The sequence below is a fragment of the Porites lutea genome, chromosome 9 (assembly GCF_958299795.1).
Source record: "Porites lutea chromosome 9, jaPorLute2.1, whole genome shotgun sequence".
NCBI classification, from domain to species: domain Eukaryota; kingdom Metazoa; phylum Cnidaria; class Anthozoa; order Scleractinia; family Poritidae; genus Porites; species Porites lutea.
This window is the reverse complement of record NC_133209.1, coordinates 9,722,536-9,747,995: the sequence shown is the minus strand read 5'-3', so window position 1 is coordinate 9,747,995 and position 25,460 is coordinate 9,722,536. Positions and strand designations below refer to the sequence as shown.

General features: G+C 38.4%; 4 protein-coding genes across 4 annotated transcripts in view; 2 read left to right on the top strand and 2 right to left on the bottom strand.

Annotated features, from left to right (window-relative positions):
- Positions 1-25,460, top strand: part of LOC140947517 (allene oxide synthase-lipoxygenase protein-like) — a 114,394-nt gene that overhangs the window by 1,640 nt on the left and 87,294 nt on the right. The window lies entirely within an intron of this gene.
- LOC140947522 (uncharacterized) lies at positions 37-6,502 on the bottom strand. The gene is made up of 6 exons (XM_073396653.1): positions 6,377-6,502; positions 4,252-4,717; positions 2,302-2,606; positions 1,886-1,981; positions 1,174-1,440; positions 37-910 (listed from the first exon to the last, which is right to left on the bottom strand). The coding sequence occupies exons 2-6, from the start codon at positions 4,698-4,700 to the stop codon at positions 606-608; spliced, it is 1,422 nt and encodes a 473-aa protein (XP_073252754.1). The 5' UTR covers positions 4,701-4,717; positions 6,377-6,502; the 3' UTR covers positions 37-605.
- On the top strand, positions 7,271-15,054 carry LOC140948373 (uncharacterized). The gene is made up of 4 exons (XM_073397609.1): positions 7,271-7,433; positions 7,958-8,007; positions 12,276-12,567; positions 14,889-15,054. The coding sequence occupies exons 1-4, from the start codon at positions 7,379-7,381 to the stop codon at positions 14,918-14,920; spliced, it is 429 nt and encodes a 142-aa protein (XP_073253710.1). The 5' UTR covers positions 7,271-7,378; the 3' UTR covers positions 14,921-15,054.
- On the bottom strand, positions 17,466-19,585 carry LOC140948405 (GDP-Man:Man(3)GlcNAc(2)-PP-Dol alpha-1,2-mannosyltransferase-like). The gene has a single exon (XM_073397641.1). The coding sequence runs from the start codon at positions 19,477-19,479 to the stop codon at positions 17,962-17,964; it is 1,518 nt and encodes a 505-aa protein (XP_073253742.1). The 5' UTR covers positions 19,480-19,585; the 3' UTR covers positions 17,466-17,961.

The window sequence follows — 25,460 nt, the reverse complement described above, 5'->3', positions numbered from 1 at the left end:
GCGCTATCCAACGTTTGAACAACCGGGGCCTGGGATAGATGATGTACCTGCATTCCCCCTTCCCCCCGGGGGTCGAGTGCACTATGGACTCCCGATTCAATTATCTCACCTTCTGCTTGTTTCTACTCCCGTGTGTTAACTCAGTTGTAGAAGCTTGACCCGTGTGTATTGGGGGGCTGGGGGAAGAGAGGGGGTTGCAGGAACTCGTGAATGTGAACACTTTGTCAGCAATAAAAACCTGCAATTTAACTTCCCTCAAGCGATACGAGGAGTATCCCCGTCTATTCCTTATGTATCTCGTTCCCCTTCCCCCACCCCCTTTGGGTGCCGAAGGGATTGGATTCCTATTATGTCCACTATACCACGTTAGGGTGATTGCCAATGAGCCTATTGCTTGCTGTTAGCTATGCCAAAAAGCTTGGAATTCCAAACAATAGAAGAAAACTAAAAATATATACTTTGTTTCACCAGCTTCAAAAATTAAAATCACCGCTCATAGAAACCTACAAATAGTTTCACCTAAGACTAAGCCCTTCTAATTTCTGTTTTCCGAGTCTAGTTTCAGAGTTCAGTTTTTAGGGAACCTAAGAAAAGAATTAGTTCTTTTAATGTACGGCTATCGCCATCCTTTGTGAGAGAACATCCACGAGATCCAGCCGCCTGAGACCTGCTTCTTTGAACGTCTTGCAGACATAGTAAACGGTCAGATTAGGTGCCAGAGATGTCAGCTTTTCAAGCATGGCTCTTGCGGGGATTTTCTCTTTCTCCAAAGAGGAGATTTCCGTTTCCCTCATAGCATATCTTCTTGCTATCTGTTTCCAGGTGGGTAGCCTAGGGAGGCTTTTTTTGCTTAGCAAGTCAATTACTGCTTGTTTAGTGTCAGCATCGAGTTCGTGTAATCCTCTGAATCCTAATGAAGTGCCGGGAAATCATGTTAATAGCAGATCATTAAAACAAGAAATAATAATCAGTTAAACAAAATGCATTTTCTTAAAGACACGGCGAGATAAGGGGGGGCGGGGTTTAGGGTTAGGGTTAGGGTTAGGAGACCTCTTCTGGTCTCCAAAAAAAAAATTTTCGACCCTTCGGGCTACGGTTTGGTCTAAAAATTAGGGGGGGGGGGGCCTAGCCCCCCCGGGGCCCTTTCCTGGATCCGCCACTGACCGTACTTACTCATATGGGGAGATGGGAAAACATCGACATCCGCGGGTTCCGAAGTCAATGATCCGCTCTTATCCCACACACGACAAAAATAGCGGCCAAAGTCCTGCATGCGCACTGGCTCCAACACCAGGTCCGAACGATTTGCCCCAGGGATTTCGATATCATCTTTAATCCAGCGGTATGAGACATCAGGTAAGCTTCGCGTCCTGCAACTTAACACCAACTTCCTTCCTTCCTGAATGGCTTGGGACCGAGGCATCTGGATAATCTCTAAGGCTGTGATGCAAAAAAATGAGAATGACAATGACAATGGTAACGGTAATGATGATGATACTGACGAGATATAAATGCACCAAATAATTCAAAGATTCATTAACTGTAAGTTCCGTCCATTACCGCTTACTGAGTTACACGCCCCCAGTGAAATGCTGTAATTACTTAGTCTCAGAACGCGATTCGAAATCGTTATGAATTATCTGCATGAATATTCAGTTCTCATTTTTCGTATTCGATCGCTTGAGACAAATTTATTTGAGTAGCAGGTAAAATACAATACTCGTTTTTTCCAAAGTTTTTTGACTGATCGAACATCATTTTATCCTAGTCTCCAAAAACGTATAATTACTAATAAGGGTGCAATGTTAAAAAAGCGAAGAATACAAAGTACTACTCTACAGATAAGACCCATGTTAAAGCGGAAGAGAGAAACTCGAAAACTTACAGTTCTCGTCGGGATCTTCTTCCGACTGGTACCCAGAGCTCAACCCTAGAGATGTACCCGAAGAGGCCCTTGGACGAGGTTGTTGAATGTCAATATCTAGTGTTGGTGTTAATTAAACAGTAGATTAGGAGGATAAGGCAAACCGCTTAGATTTATAAAAAACAACGTGCGTCAGTAGTCAGTCATTCGTGTTTACCTCTTTGTTTGAGTAACTGTTGCTGTTGTCGTTGATCAATAAACTGCGGGGGATATTTTTTATTAGTTTTGCCAGCGTAGAAGTCGCCGACGCCCCGCGGCAGTGGGAAACAACATTTGTTAGCAGGTTAGAATTATCTTTGAGTAATTTTAGTTTTTTGACCACGATATATGAAAAATGAAAACAAACAATACAGGTATTATATTATTACTTTTTTCACCTGTTTCTAAGGCTTGAAAGCGTTCAAGTTCCCTGTCCTTCTTCTTCAACTTCTGCTGCAACATTTCATTTTCCTTCTCCAACTCGTGGACCTTTTCAAGAAGTTCCCGGATATCCCTTTGCAAAATTTTCATCTCCTCCTTTCCAGCCCGCGTTTTATCCTTTATTTCTATCCCATCGACTTTTCCTTGCTGGGCACTCTCACCCATTCTCCTATTTTCTTCTTGCAACTTTCCAATTGTTCCTCGAAGGCCTTTGGAAATGGCCATTTCTCGCTTTAGTGATTCCTTTACATTGTCTAGCTCTCTAGACCCATTTTGTTATTAAGTATGACAGAATGGAAACCAAAAAAAGCAAACAAACAAACAAATTAGGAGGGCGTGATAATGATAACCCGGAGCGTGCTTGTCCCATACTTAGCCTATGCAACGGCGTTTTCACAAATCAAGTTATTTTTAGCATCAGTTTTGAGCACTTTTTCCTGCAAAAATGGAAGCAACAAATGTATTATTCTGTGCAAGTGAAACGAAAGCAGCGCTATGTGGGTTAAAGATTAAATGCCAATTGCTTTTCTTGTCGTGTTTGTTTTCTTTTTAAAGTTAGTGTGGGTATGTGCAATAAATAATTAATCATACGGGTAATATTGTTAGTTTTCGTTAGTTACTTTACCTTGGAAACATCAGCTGTATCTAGTCTTAAAGAAATAATGCTTGTTAAAAAAGTGAATGTCTTGTAAATTTCGTCAACCCACGGTAACTTATTTTGACTGTAATGTTTGAAAAAAAATTACTGGTATTAAAAAAAAAACGTTCCATTTGCGCGCGCATCCATAGTACGAAAATTACTGCCAAACTAAAGGGTTAAGGCTGGAGTCGTAAGACGGCTTATGACCTAGTGAAAATCACAAATCGGAGTCGTAAGCCTAATCATAAGCTCGACGCAATCAGAGTCAGAAGAATCAGAACGTTTCCATTTCTTCCGACTCCGCTTACGACTCCATCGCTTACGTCCCGCTTATGATCTAGTGAAGACCAGATTGTCGGAATCGGAAGCAGAAGCGGAAGGATAAACCAATCACAATGCACGTTCCCACGCTTTGTGATTAGTTTGGTTCTTTTGTTTCTGCTTCCGACTCCGACAATCTGGTTTTCACTAGATAATAAGCGTAACGTAGGCGACGGAGTCGTATAAGAGGAATCGGGACGCTGTTCGCTTTGACTACATCATAAGCTCTACGCTTTTGATTACGACTCCGACTTCGACTCTGTCGCTAGTGAAAACCAGCCTTTAGAATGAGACAGAAGTGGGAACCTATTACTGATCGGCTCCTGGTAGAAGTCTATTTGATGGACAGTGCCTTTTTGAGGATGTGAGATGTTCCAAGTAGTGTGATCTTCTGTAGTTCATGGATTTTGATATTACGCGGGACTTGTTGTATATATTTCTCCATTACCATCATCATCGTCATCATCATCATCATCATCATCATCATCATCATCATCATCATCATCATCATCATCATCATCATCATTATCATCATCATCACCATCATTATCATCATCATTATCATCCGTTATTCACTAATAAATGATAGATTGTATTGATCAATTACGACTGTAACACTTCGTGTGGACTCATCCAGGATGGTTTATTCAACAAGCTGCAGGAATTACAGACTTGTTTTTTTCCTCAGTTGCATGACCTCTAAGCGTTGCCCTTGAGCTTTTCCAAAATTGCATTCTATTTTTTCACGGAGAACTGATACCATCGTCTTTGCTAAGTTAAATACCTCCCCCCTAGCCCCCCACTCAAATAAGTCCCCCGTTTCTATTAGGCCCCCCTGTTTGAAATAAATAAGTCCCCCAGGGAGCTTAATAATCGATTTACGGTAAGAAACTGAATACTGCGAAAAAACAAACAAAAAAATAACCTATAGACTAGTCTCCCATACCTGTTTCTTATTTGGATAACTTGCTGATATACTTTCCCCGCGTTTCTGAGAGTGACATCCAGCTCTGTCGTAAAGCCGATTTTTTTAAACTCTTCCTCTAACCGAGACTTAATCCTCTTCGTTTCAAAATCTTCCAAAAACACTAGAAAGCTTGCTTCTGTGCTACAAAGCAACTCAGTCAGAATAGAGTGCCCGTCTTCGATGTTCGTGACTTCAGGATCCACAACACCCAAGAATTTTCTCTCCAAAGCTCTTCTGATAGCACTTTCAGAGGGCCCCTTGCAGGCCAGATAAAATGCCCCAAGTGATAACGCACCCACACTTACAGCTCCTGCTAGCCACACGTTATCAATCTTCAGTGATAACGAAAAAGCCCCTGCAGTAAGGGAGAGGTCCATAACTGCCTTATTGCCCACTTCAGCTGCGGCTTTGGCTATGTCTTCTGCCATTATAAACCTCCTGAGTTCTGAAGAACAACAATAACAACAACAACAAGACAAGCAAACCAATCACTCTTTTCTTGGAAAATCAGGAATCCAAGAATTTTGGCTTGTGAGATCAGGAATCCTGGGCTTTGGAATCCGGAATACAGCTCTAGGAACAAGAAATCTGGAATTGCAGTAACGACTGGAATCCAGAATCCAAGTTCTACTGGCAAAGAATCCAGAGACCAGTACTGGAATCCGGAACTGATGGAGGTCATGGAGTGGAATCCAGGATCTAACCGGTCCTGGATGCCCTTACAAGGCAGTGGGGGATCCAGACCCTGTGATAAGGGAGGGGGGGTTGCGGAGGGCGAGGCGGTCTCAAACATTTTTTTCCGTCCTTCGGGCCTCCGCCACTGCAAGGGGGGAAATTATTATATATTCTGAGAGAAGTGACGTCATAAAGAATTAAATAGCATTTCGGGGTAAATTTTCTCTGAGATATTAGCCCTTTTCTGTCCTGATTTACAAATCCTTCTAAATTTGACTCGGGTCATAACGTTATGACCCAAGTGAAATTTAAAAGTATATCTTAAAAACTCTTATTCTTCGGCCATTTTAACTTCAGTAAAAATAAAACACAAATCGCGGTAACAAGCATGATGAAACAAGCAGCATGCGTTGTTTAATCGTGTTTGTTACTGCAGTTTGTGTTTTATGTTTACCAAATTTAGAAGGATTTGTATGGAGTCATCTGAGCATAACTGGGCTTAATTTTAGGAAACGATTTGCCCCGAAGTGCTAATTTTTGGCAAGTAGGCCTCTTGGACGTTGTTCTTTCAGATTATCCTGACAAATCCCATAATTCACTTCACAAATTTAATTATTACACGTCATCACTTTAGAACTCTATTGCCCACGCCTTATGCGAGAATAAAGGTAAATCAGTCCATTTGCTGGCCCTTGAAAAATTTGAAAACCAGAAGGATTGGTCCAGTTTCTTGCTTTAAGCCTACTTTTGTAATTTGTGAGCGAAGGTAAATGACGTCAATATCAAGAGCTACTAGGGATAAAGATCAAAATCAAAATCCGTTAAAACCGCTCTTTGCCATTATTAGACCCATGCCAATTAATTCTCAGAATAAAAAAGCAAAAGGAACCAATTTCAATCACACTAACTTGCAGGCTGAGTATGCGTGGCTTTCCTGTAAAACAGAGCCGGAACAGGTTCTAATTTCAATAGCGTGACGCATAACATTCCCGAACCCACAGCTCAGTTGTACATTCCGCCTGATTCCATAGTCATGATCCTTTCATCAGATTTTTTAAAATTGAGATCGACGAGAAAAATCTAAAGAGAATTTTTTTATTTATGAAAGAGGATCATCAAAGAAGTATCCCTCCTTTATTCGATAATTGCCCCACATGAGAATTGGCCTCGGGAATATTAGCAAGTCACTCAGGAATTGACCTTCAAAAATCTTTAATCGCATTTCCAGCTTGTAAGCTGTCACGCTCCGTTATATGGTGAAACACTTTTCCCCAATAATCAGTTGGATCGCCCGGCTGGACTACTATATCAAACAGTTTTTGAGGGTTTTTTCTATATTGAGAGACCACCCGGAACAAATATGTAAATCGCTGCGAATAATACGTAGTTAATACATCACTGACAAATATCATTGCATTGATTCACTCACCTATCCCCTCTTATTTCCAATGTATTATAGTGCTCTTGAAGCGTTTTGAATATCCAGTAATTTAATGGACACGGAATATGCAGAGAATAGAACAAGGAGCGTAGCTTTTTGTATTGCTAATGGCAATTTGAGGTCAGTTTCAAGAAATGACTTTCGCGTGTCCCTCATCAAATCCCAGGAGAATTCATATAAATAGTTCGTCACGCGTTCCTGCCCCGTGACGTGCCAAAAGTACATGGGTCTAAGTGACCGTTTGTGGCTTTAATTTTTTCTTTCTTTCATGTTTGTATATTTCATTCTGTCTTGATCTTGTCTAATAAAGAATGAAATAAATAAATAAATAAATAAAAGAACGTTTTCGTGGGAGTAGCCTCGTCTCGCGTTTTTCTCCCATGCAGGACCTAAAAGAGCGAGGAGAAAGGGATGTTTTCGCAGGCTATGCAGGACCATGCAGCAGTTTTGTCTCTTCACGCAATTGCTTGTTTTCACTGTCAATCAATCAAAAGTTAAAATAATAAATAATAAAAATGAAAGGAGGTAAATATGATCCTTGCCAAGGGAATGCACAAATCATAGCCTGTGCTAGGCTCTCAGATAGTACAGTGGGAACGTATTAAAACGAGCTCCAAAAAAGGCCTTAAACAGTGCCTAGGAGGTCTGAAATGCCGTCAGAATACAAAGAAAAACAAGAAGACGCTAAAGGTAAGCTTCAAAGCGATATTCAATGTACATTTTGCTAATTTAGTGAGCGAAGAATATTTCTCCATACAACGTCTTATAATTTTCTGGCTGTATGAATAGTTAATTAGCTAAGTAGGATAATGTTGTTCAGGGCTTCATAGTGAGCTTGGGCTACCTGTGGGGAGACTGGGCTCTAAGGTTTTTGCTATTTGCATTTCAATATGGCGGACAAATTGACGTTTTCCTGAGCAACAGATTGTTTCCTCTGTTTAGAATTTGCATATTGATATCTGTTTTTCTGTCGACACTGGTGGCTAAAAGATGATCTGTAAAAACGGAGTCCCAGCTCGAACCGTCTCCGATCTTCATGAAGCCGGTAGTATTTATGTGAAACTTGTTTTTCGTTCTGTTTTGTTCAATACACGATTTCTTATTTCAGTTGTTTCATATTCATCAGGGAGCTTTTACTTTTGATAGAGGATTTTCGCGAATATCGTGTCTTGGTTTGGGGAAGCACATATAACAGTTGTTATATCGTTTGACAAAGTGTGCATTTTCCGAGATACGAAGTTTAAGCTTGTTGATTGTAATAGTCATCTTTAAGTTTCACAATTCATCTGAAGGCTCATATGAATGTATTAAATTTTCTCGTCGGGTGACCTTAAGCTTAAGTTTTAAATTTATGGCAGAGGCTTAAAAATATAAAGAGCGGTGTGACAATATTATTTAATGAAATAAACTTTGAAGACATTGTGCCCGCGATTTTACTTCATTTTTTCTTCTACTTTTTTACATTCGGTTTTGTAGAAGGAATAAGGGAATGAGTCATCCTAGAAATTAACTTTCAAAACATTTAACTATCTATTTATTATATTATCATTTGCTGTATTTTGTCTTTAGCATTCACTGGTGATATTCGAGAAGTTACACAAGCCCTTGATGATGGACAGGTAAAAGATACGTCATATGTAATGGCAGTCATTAATTTGTAAGCTTTGTAGCTCACATACTAACAACTAAAAATCTTTTGGTTCACACGATGAAGCTTCCTATGTTCCATCTCTTTGATAATTTGTACTTTTATATTTAGTATATTATATAAATAATAATAATAATAATAATAATAATAATAATATTTAATCATTGCATTAAGTTTTTGACAACCTAATGTTTCCTGGGTCCTCTCGAGGAGATTCTTTGACTGATACATTCTTATGCACCTATCAATGTAAATCCCGTGGGGGGGAGTGCGGGCAAGGGTAGGGGATTTGATGCCTGGGACTATCCCCGCTATCGGGCTTTTGATCGTGCGAAGCGACCCCGGGGTCGGGACATTTAACTTTGACCGACAGAAGCCTGGTATCAATTCAGAAGCAGTTACCAAGTCCGTCCCTCGAGGCTTCCTGAAAGTCACGCTGTTGGAGAAAGGTATAAAGTTTTCATTTGTTTTAATCGCCATAATCCGATACTTTAAACTGTCATCTAATAAGATAATGTCTATTTTGAGAAAGTTTTTATCTTTAAGTTCCCATCTGATTGTAAAACTCGATTGAAATCGAATTCCACCATGAAAGTCAGAGGATTTTTTATGGGTCACTGATTCGACCTGTTCTGACATGTTGAGCAGATGTTATAAAGCATTTTAAGTTTTATTAATATTATATAGCACGGTCAATCTTCCTGGAGTGATTTTGTTGTTTAAGATAAGGGATGCTAGTGGAGAGAGAAAATACTTAATTACAACGAGTAATTTAATGGAGCGTCCGTTAACCGTAAATAAAAGTAGTAACAACGTGTTTGAAATGTTCTTTTATTCGTTTTATATAGTATTATAGCATTGTTTGTTTAGATTTTTTCCCCTGGGGTGGGGGCTTTTTTGACACTTTTGATTGACCTTTCGTTTCCCACCCTGGGGAATTTGATCGAAAAATTTTAAAATTTGTCAAATCCCCACCCCTTGCCCGCACTCCCCCCCCCACGGGGTTTACAATGATAGGTGCATTACTCTTCCTAAATAGCCAAGTATACTGTTATTAGTCGATGCTGGCCCGCAGGGCCACAGGGATCCATATTAATATTATATCAGAGTTATCAGCGGGTTACACTTTACACTTTGCGTTGCCTGGACAAGAGTGCAGAGTTATAGAAGGAATGGTGATAAAATTGAGTGCAATTTGAATGTTTCTGATTTGCATTGTTTTTATTACTATCTTAGCTACTAAGAAAGGGTTTTAGCTCAACTGAAAAACAGACTCCATGACTTCGGTGGATGGCTGGGATGCATTCTGTTTGGGCACAAAAACAAGCCAAGGTCTGTCAGTTTGACTTGAAGACAAGAGAGTGTACTTACGTTTTTTCTTGTATAAGGCAGCGGCTTTTATTTTATCGGAGGCGGCAAAACACCTTCTAAAATGCCACATCTTTGATGAATGCTATCACTTTTTCTGTGAATGGCCCTAGATTTGCCACTAGTCAACCTCATGAGTTCCTAAGGGAGAGGAGCAAGTTTTAAATCGTACGGACAACTTTTTTGAAAGTTTTACAATTGGCCTGTGAATGCAGTTCTTCACAAAATGAAAAAAAAACAACGGTTAATGACATAAAGATTGATCATTTCATGGAAAATACTGAACCGTCAAAGATGGCGCTAAACTTTTCATTTCATTGCAGACAAAGATGCTTGTTATTCTCCGTTATTCAAAAAGATTTAAGTGGATAGGAAATAATAAGATTACATGGATAATGTACATGATAAAACCATACAAGAATTTTTGAATAGATTTTATAGTTGAGCAAAACCTTACTCATCCAAAGGATAATGTTTGGAGGTATCTTAATCGTCCATGTAAGGTTTGTAGTCACCTGGGACGACCAGATGACTGTGAATATGGATCCCTGGGGCCATCGCTGACTTCAGTTCTGCAGTGTGCTTCTTTTTTATTATTATTTTTTTGTGTGTTGCAAATTTCCATTCCAAGGGGTGACTGGATAAAGTCTTGTGTGAGTATGTGCCTTCCAACCCTCCAAATTCAGACATAATGGACACATACTCTTACATTTACATTTGGGGCATAAGCCCCAGAAAAATTTTAAACATGTAAGTTTAAACAGTGATTAATGTTAAAGTGTTTTCTCTCCCTAAACTGCGATGGCCAATTTCTCCCTTTACAATGTATGTTGTTGCCATTTCTCTCTGTGTGTGAAAAGTCATTCACTACAGGAAGTCCTGGATATGCTTGTTGCAGTTTGCCATATCAAATAGAAAATAAATTTTCACCTTGTAGTAAGAATGACTTTTAATGCAATATATCAGACAAAACAAAACTTAACTTACTTTGCTTTATGAGTTTTAAGAAACGGAAAAGTACTGTATAAAAGCTGACAATGTCATGTTTTATAAGTAAAGTAAAAGTGAGGCCATGCTAATCTCTACAAGAAATCCCCCCGTTAACATTCCCCCGATCTTTATCGGAAACTCTACGATTGAATGGGTATCGAAATCACGATTACTGGGAATGACCGTCGATGAGAAACTGACCTGGACTCAGCATATGCTGGAACTCAAAAAATCATTTGCTAAAAAACTAGGATTACTTAAGAAGTCGAGATTTCTCCCTAGAAACGTTCGTCAGGATCTCTATTTTAAGGTCATCTTGCCTTCAGTGACCTATGGTCTTATACTATGGGGATCTTGCTGCAATTCCGACTTATTTCAGTCCCTGGAAAGACTTCACTGCAGGGCTGCGAGACTTATCTTTCATTTGCCGAAAGACATGGCATCTGCTGATGTCCTACAACGGGCCCAATGGCAAACTCTGTCTATTTATTATAAATTAGCCATTTTTTCTGTCTTCATAAAGCTCTCCACGATAGGTTACCTGTCACATTAATCGACCTGATTTCTAAGAAACGGGTCACAAACTATTCAACCCGGACTTGCGCTTCTTTAATTGTTCTACGCTTCAACACGCGTTACATGAAAGACTCTGTCGCGTTTAGAGGCTCAGTCCTGTGGAATGCAGTGACCAACAACTGTAGTGCCCTAACAAAAAACATTCCTTATCGTGATCTCAGGCTAAAGCTCAAATCTCAAGCTAATTTTAATGAATTCAGCTTTAAGATAACGTCTGCATCCACTTGTAATTTTAGAGAAGGTGACTTTGTATATACTTAAATTTATGCTCATAATTTCATATTTGTAAGCGCTAATTTAGTTCAAACGTTTTGTCTGTATATACCCCTAGTTTTTACTTGTAATTAGTTAATTGCAAACGACCCCACAAGCTCATGTAGCTTTAATACTCATCGTTTTAAAATAAAGGCTATCTATCTATCTATCTATCTATCTATCTATCTATCTATCTATCTATCTATCTATCTATCTATCTATCTATCTAGAATGACAAATATATACATATATCATTTTTGGAATTTCTAGTTAGATTCAATTAGTCAGGTTTAACTGTTGTGCTTTTTTTTGGGAGAGAGGGGTTAGGGGAGGGATGCATTGTGGAAAATAATATCAGCAGTTTAAATTAATGCCAATCATTTCTTGTTTCAAAAGGCTAACTTGCTTACTTGTATTCATAATGGTGTAAGTTACTATACAGCCCTGACCTTAAAAATAGTACTCATTTTTCTTGTTGTTATTAAGTCTATGCTCCACTGAGAAACTTGTTAACTATAAACTGGTGCACTGCTTTAATGAGTAATGTCCCTATCAGCAGCCATTTCAAAGGGTTCACCCCAGGGACATTGGCAGTCATTGCAAGGAAATTGCTGACATTTGCTGCAAATGTTTAGTCTAGAACGAGGGGGTTGGATCACTTTTGCACTCTAGTAGTAGGATCCTTGGGGAATGGCCTACAGGATTTGGAATGTACATGTAGCTATGATGAAGAAGAAAAAATATTTAATGAATATTATCCTACAACATCGATGTTGCCATTTCCAATTCCATGACTTAAAAAAGTATCTTGAACTCCTTCATGTGTAGTAGATATTAGGTGCACATTATTTACTAATTTGCTATATGATTCATCTGTTGCCCCACGGGTATAAGGGCTGATGGTAGCTTTTGGTGGAGAAATTTTGTACTTTGGTGGGGGTATTTGTAACTGTCATCGTGCAAAACAATGCCTGGGGTTCCTTAGGGTCAACATCCCAAGGGTTAACCGCCAGAACGGCTGCTAATAAGTGCAACCTGATTGTCTTTAAGAGTGCAAAAGAGTTTGATGAGGCTGGTTCCACAGCAGTACACAAGGCAGCTGCCAATGGCCACCTGGATGTGCTGAAGCTTCTTATTCAGCATGGTGGTGATGTGGAGCTTGCTGACATCTCTGGATGCACACCATTGCATGTTGCAGCAAGAAATGGTCACCTGACTTGTGTAAAGTATTTGGTCTTGCAAGGGGCAGACTTCAGAATGAAATCAAAGAAAGGAAACACAGCAATGGTCATGGCTAAAGCAAACAACCAACCCAAAGTTGCTGAATACTTGTCCAACTGTGGTGAGTTAAACAATGATCAATTCCAGTGTAATAAATGACGCTCTCAGAGTATATATAATATTGTTCCTCTCAGTAAAAGGGTTCGAGAAAGTTTACAGTTTAACCTCCATTACACTGCAATTGGCCACCCTCTTTTAAGCAGCAAGTAATCAAAGCTCCAAAGTAGTTGTAATTATCATGATGGAATACAATATGAAGAAGTTAAACTTCCACTGGGTGACCACCTCTATCAAGGAGCCATGCCCACCTTTAATAAAATTATGGCCATCCTGATGAGAGTTTTCCTATCATTGTCACCTCAATTAAGTGGCCACCAAATTTTTGATTCACTTAATTTGGGTTTGTTTTGAAATTTACAGACAGAGATAGGTGATGACTGATTGCGTGTGTGTAATTATGTAATGTTTCATCAGTTACAGACTGACATCGCTGCCTTTCCCCATAATCATCAAGTTTTTACCATAGTTTACAAAGGAACCTCTATTTTTTTTAATAGTAGCCAACCTCCATTATTATGCAGCCACTTGCTGTCATGCGGAGGGTGGCCACTTTTTAAACCGGAGATTCAAGTGTGATAATATTTGAGGTACATGTGTAGGGAATTCATGTGATGTAGACGAGGGAGGACCATTAGAACTGCATAGACAGTTTCTCAAAAGACTTAAACTTCCTGGAAAAATTTGTGAAAAATTTGAGGATTGTGGTTAAAGTTTGCAAATTACTGAATATTGAATTCTGTAGGGGTAAATTTGAACGGTTCTCCTAGCCTTAATGGAATCTGCAACCTGAGCTGCTGCTCATGGGAGAGTTGGGTCTGAATCTGAGGAGTTTACCTTTGAAAATGATTTATTGGCTATATCTTTAGCAAAGAGGAAGAAAATGAATTAAAATTTGGTACATCTAAAGAATTCATTGTCCTTAACATGTTTAACTATAAATTAATAATGTGTTGGTACAAGTAGATCACGTGATATGCCACATGACCATTTTTCTGAAAGTCTTAAATGATTAACATATTGGTGATGGGTTTAAGAAAACAAATCAAGCAATAACAATTTTTTTTTATTCATATCAAATATTTCTAACACTTCACCTTTGGAATGACTGTCCATCACTTTTCAATAAAAAAATGTGAGAGAAAACATCATTTTTTAAATGCCAAAATTTGATCTCAAATCATTTAAAACTTTATTTTTATACTTCAAGTACATTCATTCCAAACGTTGAAAGTTAAGCACAGCATGTCTGTTTATCCTCTATCGGAAACGCCAATTTCTTTATAATCCAAAGAGAGTAAATTCGCTGCCAATTCACCGATTTCCTTTCTTTCAAATTTTTGGTCACATGACATGTCACATGTCCATAATTAACCATTAATGCACAAGAAGACCTCAAGATTACTACTTTGGGGCAAAATTCATCTTGTTCTTGATATCCTAGCGAAAGATATTGTCAATCTGTCATATTCTCTGAACACACAATTTGACCAGGCCTTAAACCACTTGAGAGTACTAACCCTAAAGTTACATGGACCTCTGCTATTAGGGAGTTTAAGATACTATGCTTTTCCTAGATCAATGGCAACAGCAGCATAGTATGGATGTTACTTTACATTGTGCAAAGCTATTCTTGTTGATCTGGAATTTCAGTGTAATTATTCCAACTTGCTTGTGAACCATATCAATTTATTGTAGGCAAAATCTCCTGAAAATAAATTCCTAAGAATGGTATCCATGAACTCAGAAAGAGAAAGAAAAATTTGTCATCCTTTATTTTTGTTCTCAATGAAATGTGAAATGAGGCAATTTCACACCATGCATTGAAGTTGTACAATGAGTGCAAAGTAGCCTGTTCCAGGTGTTCAGATAGTGGGGAGCGGTGCGAAGTAAAAAGGAGCGTGACTTTTCATCGCTTTTTTGACTTTGCACCGCTCTCCACTATCTGAACGCTTGGAACAGGTTAAGTGCAAAGAAATAATTTATGGAGTAGGCTGCATTTGCGGAGTTCTTGTTTTGCTAAATCAAACCTATTACTCTTTTGTCATCATTGCTATTGTCACCTTCATGACATCTTAAACTCCCTAGTATTTATGTGGAAAAAACGACTGTTCTAGAAGGCTTGTCCTGGCAAATAGACAGGCTAAGGTTTCTAAAGATTTTACTTTCTCTTATGTACGTGTAAAAAAAAAAGAACAGAAATTACCCTGGCAGTTCCTTCCATGTAAGCAGGGCTCTCTCACAGGCTGGCACATTGAAGGGGCAATAAACGGAAGTTTGTTAGTAATAATTGTATGTTTTCTATTCTTTTTTTTATTTCAACAGATAGAGAAAAGTTTGCATGGGAAGTGGTTTAAGAATATAAGAATTATTGTTCATACCTGACATTGTATACAGAAGCCAAAGTCAATACTACATAAAAACAATTAAAGACATTATAGTTGTATTAATTTAATGGAAAAATTAATGTATTAAATTTTATGTGAATCTATTTATGATCTATTTCTGTCATTATTTTGGAGTTACATGTACATGGCACTTTTAAAGTTAACATGCTTTTGTTTATTGGACCTTTAAAAGTTTCTCTAGGGCATACATGTTCCGGTATCATCGCTGCTATTAATTGTTTTTTTTACAACACTGGCAGTACTCAGAGTACTCTGGTCAGTACTGATATTCCATCTGTAATTGCATCAAACTCCAGAAGAGATTATTTGAAAAACCGTTACAGGTATTTAAAAATTTGATGCCTGAAGGCCTAGAATAAATTATTATTGTTATGTTAGCTGATGGCCTAAGGCATGGTCTATTCAGTACAGGAACAGATGCATATTACAGTGTAGCTGGATATTTGAAAACGTTTTTGCCAAAGAAGACCACTTTAGTCAAGCAGTTTTCTTGTTCAAGAAGCGACCAATATATAATAATCTTAGAGGGCAACCATCTCCTTTTCTGTCCTCTTTCTTTTTATTATTACTCTTTGTTTTCTTCTGAGGTGTGATTTCTAGTCTAGTGGCTGCAATTTTTTGTAAGCACGTTTTCAAAAATCCAAACAGATTTTCAGGAATACAATAATTATGATTGTTACAAAGACATATTTAGTTAATTCTTTTAGTTAGACTTATAATAATATTGTGTTTAAACTTGTCATTGAGAAATGGTGAAAAAAGTGCAATGTAGTTACCTTCAGTTGCCTAATATTAGAAGGGAGAATAGTGGAGACCTTTGGCTCGATTTTAATGGTAAATGTTAGCAAATGAAATAAAAAAAAGAGATTTAAATGCTGTATTTTGCCTCTATATCCTACTGATTCTGGTAACTATAATTAAAAAAAAAAATCAATGTTGCACTTTTAAATTTAATTGAAAATTAAACAAAACATTAAACACTATTACAGTACTGTTTCCCTCAAATTTTGTTTTAATGATGAAAAATTGATTACACCTGTGAAAGGTTTGAACCCAGGAGTCTTCTTTTGAAGGAGACTACTTTTGAAATTGACTACATGTACCTATGACAAAAATGTGTATTGTCTCCTTAACCATCTGTTGTCATATATTTTCCATGCTGTTTACAACAAACTGGACCCCCAGTATAATTATGCTCATTCTTTTGATTCTGTTTTACTATTGTCAATCCAAGATAACACACCTACATGTAACTGGACTCTATTCTTTCCCATTTTAACCAACAGTACAAAAAACTACTTGACATAACTGAATTTCAGTACTTACAGTTTAACCTGTACTAAAAGCTAGCTACACACAACAGCCATTGATTATCTATCCCCAAGTAAGCAATTTCTGAAAAACCAAAATATGGTTGGAAGTATCTTTTAATTCTACTCACTTTATGCTGGCATGTCTGTTTGAAAGCAAGGTTAAACTAACCTTCTGTGAGGCCTAACTGGTTTCTAACCCAAATTTGTTAACCTGCTGTACGTTGATATTGCATTATTTTAAGCTACTGCCTTACAATGTAGTCAGCAGTTGACACAATGGAGGCATGGCAGGAACTCAGTGAACCATGAGATCCAACCAATCAGAACATGCAGAAAATCAGAGAAAAACTATGTTTTCAGCCAAGGGGCCCTTAGATACTTCATTCATCACTTGCTCTTGCGGGAAACCAATGAGCATGAATTTGTTCCTAACCCTTTGATCATGTGTACAACTGAAAGAATCACTTCCGTTTTGCACTGATGTATTTGCACTAAGACTGTTTACCATGTTTTCTGGTAATGAAAATTTTATTGTCCCAGAATCTTCCCTGGTGTTGCCCTGTTGCCCAAAACCCAGAAGACTCAAGGTTACAAGGTTGTCTATGACTTCAATGTGTACAATAGGCCAGTGGGGTGTATGTTACATATAGCTGAGATCCCATTTTTCTGCATTTTCCCATATACGCACCCTGACCTGTAAGACCAAATCATATAAATTATCTTATATTATTTAGCTCTTTTGAAATAGCTTTGCAAAACCTTTGTCCAACAAGTAAGGAGGTACATGCACATGGGAAGAATCCCCAGGTGACTTTTGATCAACTTAGCTTCTAGATTTTCCCTCAAAATCATCTAGACAAAGAATCACTTGCAGCATTTTACACTATACAAGCTGCCTCAATCAGAGAGCTCTGTGAAAAAAAGTGTTACATGCAGGCATTGATTGACCTCAATGGTGAGATTTTCAGCATGTTTTAGAGGCTGGATTTCACAGGCCAAGGAGATGGAATCAGAGTTATATCCAGAATACTGCATGGTTGTCACTAAGATTTCAAGTTGCTGGGTAAATGCAACAAGTTAGTGTAGGCAGGGAATCAAACAGCTAGGGGTTTCTTTTGGTTCTGTTTTTCTTCTATTTTCCTTGAAAGTAGCCAGGGGCCACATTCATACATGACTTGTAGTAGCTGGGGGAAATCCCCAGCCCCCGCCTCTTAACGACAGCCCTGAGACTGTGTAGAGCATTACGATCTAGTAATTTAAACAGGTTTCTGCTAATATGATCTGTTGCTTATGACCAAATGTACAAATCCAATTCTATCAAGCTTACATATGTATGACTCCCATTTTGGATTTATACTGGGTCATAAGCACTCTTACAACTCCAGTTACAACTATGACTCCATCCAAGTGAGGAAATAAGACCTTGCCTGGCTCTAGAAGATAATAGGTCATGAAAACTGTATGTACAGGTAGAAACACAGTTATTGTACCTTGACAACACAAGAAAATAATGTCAAAGTTCTAGCTACACATACGTATACTTTTGCTACTTACTTCAAGCCTGGAATCTAGATCTTATTCAAATTCACTTTTTGCTTCACTAGCAAAAGGCAATTACAGAGGAGAATCTAGCATTATCAGAAGTTGACATTGTTAGGGCTAATTTCCACTAAGTCCCTAGACATTCATGAACAATGGCTCAGTGCATTGAAGAAATCCATTTTCAAAAGCCTTTTCAGAAAATCTGCTAATGCTATGCCTTGCGTTGTGACAAATAACACTTCTCTCTTCTGGGGAGAGAGAAAAGATTGTCTCCATAGCATCAGCATAGCTTTTCTCATCACTGGCAAGAAATCCAGTTGGTTTTCCCTCCCATTCAATGACGATATCCATTTTTGGTCCCCCTGAATCATGTGCCAAGATTATAGATCCACTTGCCATGCACTCCACAATGCCAATGCCAAAGTGCTCATTCCACATGGAGTGAAGACCAATGGAGGCTTCTGCGAGATACTGCTTAAGTTTCTCAAAAGAAACATTCAAAGCAAACTCAACATAGCTTTGGATCTCAAGCTGAGTTGCTAGTTCCTTGAGCGCCGTCACTCTATCAGAGTCTTCTTGATTTCGGCAGCTACCAACTAGGACAAGTTTATACTTGTGCCTGTCTTTGAGCATTTTGTGTTTTAGGAACTCGTGAAAGGATCGAAGCTGGAGTGGATGATCTTTCTCTGGTCTAAATTGTCCTACAGACACTATTGAATAAACATTATCATCATTGTCATCATCATTACCAGCAACTCTTCCTAATTTAATTGGTATTTCCATAAATGCCTTTGTGTCACATGGCGGATAAACTATTGATGTTTGTTCTTTCTTCCTCCATAGGGAGAGTATGTGGCCATAGGTCCAAGTTGAATTCACCATGACGACTTGAGAGCAAGACCCAACTAGACCATACATCAGAGCAAATAAGTAATAATAGAACAACTTGACTGTGCTTAGAATGCGACTGTTGCTAATGAAAGAAGCATTGTTGTATGAAGCTGTTTTGCCACCAACCCGAGACAACATATCAGTGCTGATGGTTGGATAGTGAACGTAGCAGCCAACTTGGCAGCCACCAAGATAGCGAAACAGCGGTAGAGTGAATGCATACCCCATTGTGTCTAGGAAAATGTCTGGCAAATAGCAGTTCAGAGCCTCCCAGCCAAGAACTAGTGATCCAATACTCTGCCCCAGAAGGGTAAAGTAAGGATACATGCTTGCCTCCACCCAGCGTCTTCTTTTTAAAAATACAAACTCGACAGGCTGAGGAAGAGAAATGTTAAACCGTTGTCTGGCCTTTCGAAGTATTTCCTCTCCGCTTACGTAGGGATCGCCTGTGTAAATAACACAACGGACAAAGTTGTAACGAGTCTGTAACGCACGAATTCCAGTCCACAACACTCTCTCTCCGCCACCTCCCGCGTTGCAATAAGGGTGAAAAAAACCCACCACAACTGGCCGAATGTCTTGTCCTTTTTTAGGAACAGCGCGTAGATGTGGTAGCGCGTCCTTGGATCGTCTACGGACATACCAACGAAGGCAGAACACTACTACAATCAAGGTTGTTATAAACGCTGTCAGGATGGCAGAAGCGCACAAAGCAGCCAAAACCAGTAGGTTGATCACTTGGTCGTTAGTAAAAGAACTCATCGCGTTTCTCACGGTTCAGTTTGGCGACGAAATTGATTAGGAATTTTCAAGATCGAGGTCACGAAATGAAGGTGTCGGAGAAAATGGCGCTGCTTGGTAACCAGTCTCCCTAAGACCCAATCTCTGTCGTCCACGTCCCAAGCGAAAATATAAGAAAAATTCACTGGACTCTGGAATACACAAAGCTTGAATTTAGATTCCGTAAACAGGCAGAGATAACGGCCTGTATCAAGATTTAGGGACCGACCTTAGAACACCAACGAAGTCTCAAAAATTCTCCGTAATGATGCCGCTTATCGCAGCAAAAGTTTGTCATTAAAATACAAGATTTAGTAGAACTCATAACCGCGATTGTAGACGCACTTCCCTTGGTTTTGTATTTCAAAACGTGGAACAAAAAAACACTGAAATGGTAAAAAAAAAAAAAAAAAGAAAAGAAAAGAAAAGAAAAGAAAAAGAAATCGCTAGAAAGTGGCACAAGAGGCATAGATTCGTATATCGGCAAGATATTGTCCTGAAGAGCTCTGGTCGCGACCATCGGTTGGCTCCATAAGCCAGTCCCAGTCCCTGCCTGCTATTGCCGTAGTTTTGCGCAAACATAGAAACTTGAGGATTTGCAAGGGATCTCCAGTATTATGATAATATGAGTGATCAAAGTACATTTAATACGGTTGGCAACAATAGAAATGACCATTTCAGGTCCTTTTTATGTGTCCACGTCCGCTTAATAGAGGTGTCCGTTTAATAAAGGTTTCATTTAAAGTAAATAAGGGAAATAAATTTGGGGACTTCGGCTACTGTCCGCTTAATACGGTGTCCGCTTAATACAGGTTTCACTGTAAATTTTCTCCTAACAATACAACACATTATCAAGATAACATGTTGTGAGACTTAATCTAACGATCACTGATGGGAAAAGCTTTCATCTACAAACAAATCCGTCTTAACCTAGCCTGGGACCAGGCTCTGCATTGTGGGAAAAAGGAGAAAAAGTCGGCGTTGGCGAAAAAAAAAAACAAAATCGACGAGCGAAGCGAACCGAGAGGTAGTCTGGGGAGGGGAAAGGGTGGTCGCCCTTCCCCCCTCACCAGGATACCGCTCGGTTCGCTTCGCTCGCCGATATTTTCCTATTTGACCCCTTCCTTTTTGGCCTTTTTTCCCCCACTGCGGAGCTTGGTCCCAGGCTAGTCTTGACCAATTCTTTGAGGAAGTGTTTCAGAGATCAGTATGGAGAAATTGTATTTGAACATTGGGGCATATCAGGTTAAATTATTTTTTTTCTCGGCGTTGGTCGTCTTTCTCGTGTTATTGAAAAGACAGCATCAACTTTAACTACGTTGCTTGGGTTCTCTTGTACTCATCCTTGTTTTTCTGACATCGTGTCTGATTTGTTACGCAATTTTTTTAACAGTTTACTGAAATAAAAGTGACTTGACAAGAACCCTGGGAACAAAGTTCCATTACTTTAGCCGCTCGGTCATAATGACAGTTCGGTGTTATGATGCTTTATAACACGTTTAGAGATACCTTACGAGCAGAGGTTTCTCGCTTGCAAGGCTTTTATCGTTTACGAAGTCGAAGTTGTCTGTCACGTGGTTGGTTCGTTTACCCAATGCAACAGACAAGCCACGCGAACAACTTCGTAAAAGCTGAAAGCCATGCCAGAGAGAAACCTCTGCTCGCAGGGTAGTTTCGAGAAAGGGATGCTTCATGCATAGCAAACTGAAATAACTTTTGTTTTGCACTTTCACAAAACTAATTGGCTTATCAAACGTCAAAGGCTCCTAATTCAGACTTACAACTAAACTATTAACTCGTGACTTAGCAATATCTTGCAGGTGTACGTTACATGGCTCACTATTCATCAATTCGCGATAGCTCCTGTTAAGATCATGATCACACTTGCCGGAGCCTAGTTGGGCCCAATTTTGCCTACTTTTAATGTCTTGCTTTTTTTAACAGCCAGTTTCTTTTGAAAAACAGTATGCAATCTACCCGCAGCCTCTTATTCGGTAAAAGTTATCTCGGAATAGCGTGGTTTATTTCATTTAGCAAACTTTTTAAAGTTAAAATCCATTCTTTGCAGTCCAAAAATGTCCAAAAATCGATCATGATTTGTTTTCATTTTGATAGTTTCACGGATATCTCTCTTTTAAAGTTTCAAGTAAGAAAAAAGATGAATAAGAATACTTGACCATTGTGATGATTTCAGCTCAGCTTTGACCAAAAAACTCTGTAACTCACCAAGAAAAAAAAAGACAAAAAATGTATCCACACTTGCGGGAACCTACAGTTGCTTTCTTTCCTCTCTGATGTGGTGTGAGAATAAGTTCAGTAATAGCTTCACAGAAAACGAAAACCCTATTTTCATTCCCTTCTCTAGTCTTGTTCTTTTTGCTTTTTGTCCATAAGTTTTAACGGACAACTTGCACTGGATTGATGAAATACATGAGAAAAAATGTTACTATCTTTTGATCAGGAAATCTTAGAAGTTTTGCCGTTGTTGTTGAAATGCGGGAAACGAACTCATGATAATATAACTTATTAATATGCTCATCCAGTCATAATGTGTTAGACATTTGCGCCACAGATCTCTTTAGCTTGTAAATTTTGTTTTCCCAATACAGGTCATGTGATAATACTTTACAGGACTGTTTCTTTCAAATTTCGCCTTATTTACATGCACGCACTTGCAAATGTACAACAAAGGGTCAAATTCCCCCGGGACCTCCATTGGGTAAGCTAAAGAGGTCTATTCTCACAGAGCGCTTTCACATGACGTCACGGCAGCCATATTGGTGTTCCAAAACAATGAAACGGAGTTTATGTTGGTGTACCAAGAACTCTTTTCTTGTGTAAAGGTTTGCTTTTGTTCCAATACATCAGCATGGACATGGATGCTGACCATGTGAGTGAAAATTTTCCATAGTCTATCAAATGTATTTTCTGTATCTAGAATTGTAAATCATCTTATTATTTTCTTTTCTTTTCTTCCTTTTTGGTTTTCTTTACTGATGAAAAGGGCCGCCCTGGACACTTAACAATTTACTACAGATGAGCAAAAAATTGGTAAGGTTTTTGTCACAATTTATTTTCAGAAAATGTTAATTTAGTTAGATGCTTTTTCCGATCCGGCCTAGGGATATCTGTTTGTGCAGAATTTTTCGTTATAATTAGTGAATTTCCTGTTTCTTTCGACCTGGATTTAACGGAATTGATAAAAGATAAAGCGATATTAATTTAAGGCCATTACTGCCGAAATTGGCGGGCATATTTAGTCAGTGCGGGTTAAAAGCAGGTTTCTTTAATATCCGCCTGATCATTAATGATCGAGATCACCCGTATAACGTCAATTGCAGAAAATAAGGGTATTGTTCAACTTCAAGGCCTAGAAACGAAGAATTTGGAAATTTACTCACTGAAAGCACTTGACATTTTCTAGTAATTTTAGTGCTGTTATAGAATCCGAATTTGATCACCCATCACTTCGAGCTTTGCCTAACGACGCACTGTTGGTTTTGTTCATTTGTTTCAGAGAATAATTCGATTTATTTCTAAAAGAGATCTGTTCCGTTAGTCCTTATAGTCACTGTTGCGAAACAAAGTGTCCATGCCAGGGGGAATCCAAGACTCGACAAAATACTGAGCGGAGTGCAGGAGTTTCTTTATTGGAAACGTGTGCATGCATTTGAGGAAAAACGGACACAAATCCTAAATAAAAACTACAAATACGATTAAAAATGAATGGTTATATATCTCCAAGCCGAGATCAGAGTTGACTGTATTAAGCAACTCAGTCCCTTTCTATAATCTAGAGATTTTACCCCACTTTCGCATTAATCATGGGTCCTTATTTCTCTCTCTTTTTCTTGCTTGTTTTTGATGCTTTTAAAAGTAAGTTGACCCTTTCTCAACGCGATATATTAATAAAATAGATATATAGATACATATAGGAAGTCTGTGTTTCGATTTTTCCGTAGTAGAGTGCTCGATACGTTAGAGTAGAGCGTGATATAAATATTGGAAGTAGGAAAAAAACTAAAATCCCCTGAAGAGTGAGAGATCACGAAACAGGCTTGTCGGGATGAAAGTGTAGTTTTTCTCCTACTTCCAATATTTATAGATACATATATATATATTTTATTAACTAAACTTTGACAACACTTTCCCTTATACGGTATTCAAATAAAGCAGAAAGGCATTTAGAAGGCGCGTGGCACAAGGAAAATGAGCTTGAAGGCGCGTGGCACCGAGAAAAAAAAGGACGCTACCTTAATTAATTTCAAAGTTCCTTATTTGCGCAGCCTGTATCATGGACATATTCAGTAAGTGTTTTTGTTTTTCATCCACCATCTGTTTTTATCGCTTTTTCTTTCAACTTCTGTAATATCATTAATTGTTCATCCTACACAATAACTTTGGATGCACAAAATATAGCAGTCGTCATCGATATGAAGCGAAAAAAACGAATTAAGATAAACGTACTAGCTTGAACTTTGGTCGAAAATTACTTTATCAGACTCTCGATCAAGCACATCATTTATCAAAGGTGCTCATTCGAAGAATCTTCAAAAGAGCTATTATCACGCAAACCACGCGACTCTTTGTTATTCATTCTAGAGCTAATGCGTTTCTAACAGTTTCTCTGCCTTGTTTTGTTCCTTTAACAGAGACGACAAAGGGGATATATTAACTGATTCCGTAGTTCATTGTTCCCAAATCTTCCGGTATATTTTGTTATTATAGCCACAGTGGGAGGCAGTGTTCTAAAACTTTATAAGACGTCGTTAATCCTCTTCGCCTTACATAAACCACAAAAGATTGGTTACCCATATAGCTTCTGGACAGTAGTAAGACTCGAGAAGAGAAGAAGATTGATTTACGTACCATGAAAGGGACAATCTCGGCAATTTTTCTTGTTGGTTTTCTAATAGCTTGCTTATTGGTCGATGATAGCTGTCAACTGGCAGGCATCTTAAAGAGTTCGATCAGAAATAGGAAAGGTCCCTCGCGCCAAGGGTCTAATGAACGCCCTGAAGCTAGCAAGCCTAAGGTACAAAAGAAACCTCCACGAAAACCTTATATTCAAACAACGTATCCAGAAAGGAGACCTGATCGCTATCCAGAGGGTCCTATGTTTGATCAGAGGCGTGAACAAAGATTTAACTACTTTTGAAAACAGGTAGGTGCTAAGACAACAGAAAGGACTTCAAGGACGAGATGTCACTTTTCAGTTTTTTTTTCTCGTATTTTCAAAAAAATAGACACCGCAGAAACCTTTATTGTACTTTTTTTCCCCATAAAAGTTAACACGGTTATTTCTACTGAAAGGGATTAAACCCTCTCTCAATCGCCAAATGGCAAAATTGTCTAGAATAAAGCCTTGGCTAACAACTTTTTGTTCTCCTCACGGCTTTGCCGTAGAATTTTCTGTTATTAATTTACGTGTACTTTAATTTAGATTCAGTTACAGATTAAATATCTAATAATTACAGAAATTTATTTATGTCGTTCGGGAAAATTGTCTTAATAATGCATTCACGTCATTGCTTTTGTTTATAAAGGACTTCCCGTTGTGATGTTTGCGTAGCAGTTTCATAGTGCAATTATATATAAAGATTGAGAACTAGACGGAACGTATGTATTTAGCCTATTTAGTTATATTCCCGTTATTCTTTGTAACGTTGTCCAAAAATTCGGTAACACGTTAGCCCGACACCGCCGACATGGCGTCTCCCATATTACTGTTGCAGCTCTTATATTCATAAAAAGACTTTTTTCTTTAATAGAGAAATAGTTGCCTTCAAGCGGGCTTTTCTTAAAAAAAAAAGTTTTACGTATAGGAAATGACTGAATTCATCCAAGAATTTAATTTGATTAAAATTTTATGAAGGACAAGGAATAATTAAACTTAAACTTACCCTAAGGGTACGTTCGGTTGATCTGAATAAGAATACGCCGAAACTTTTGACAAATCTCTT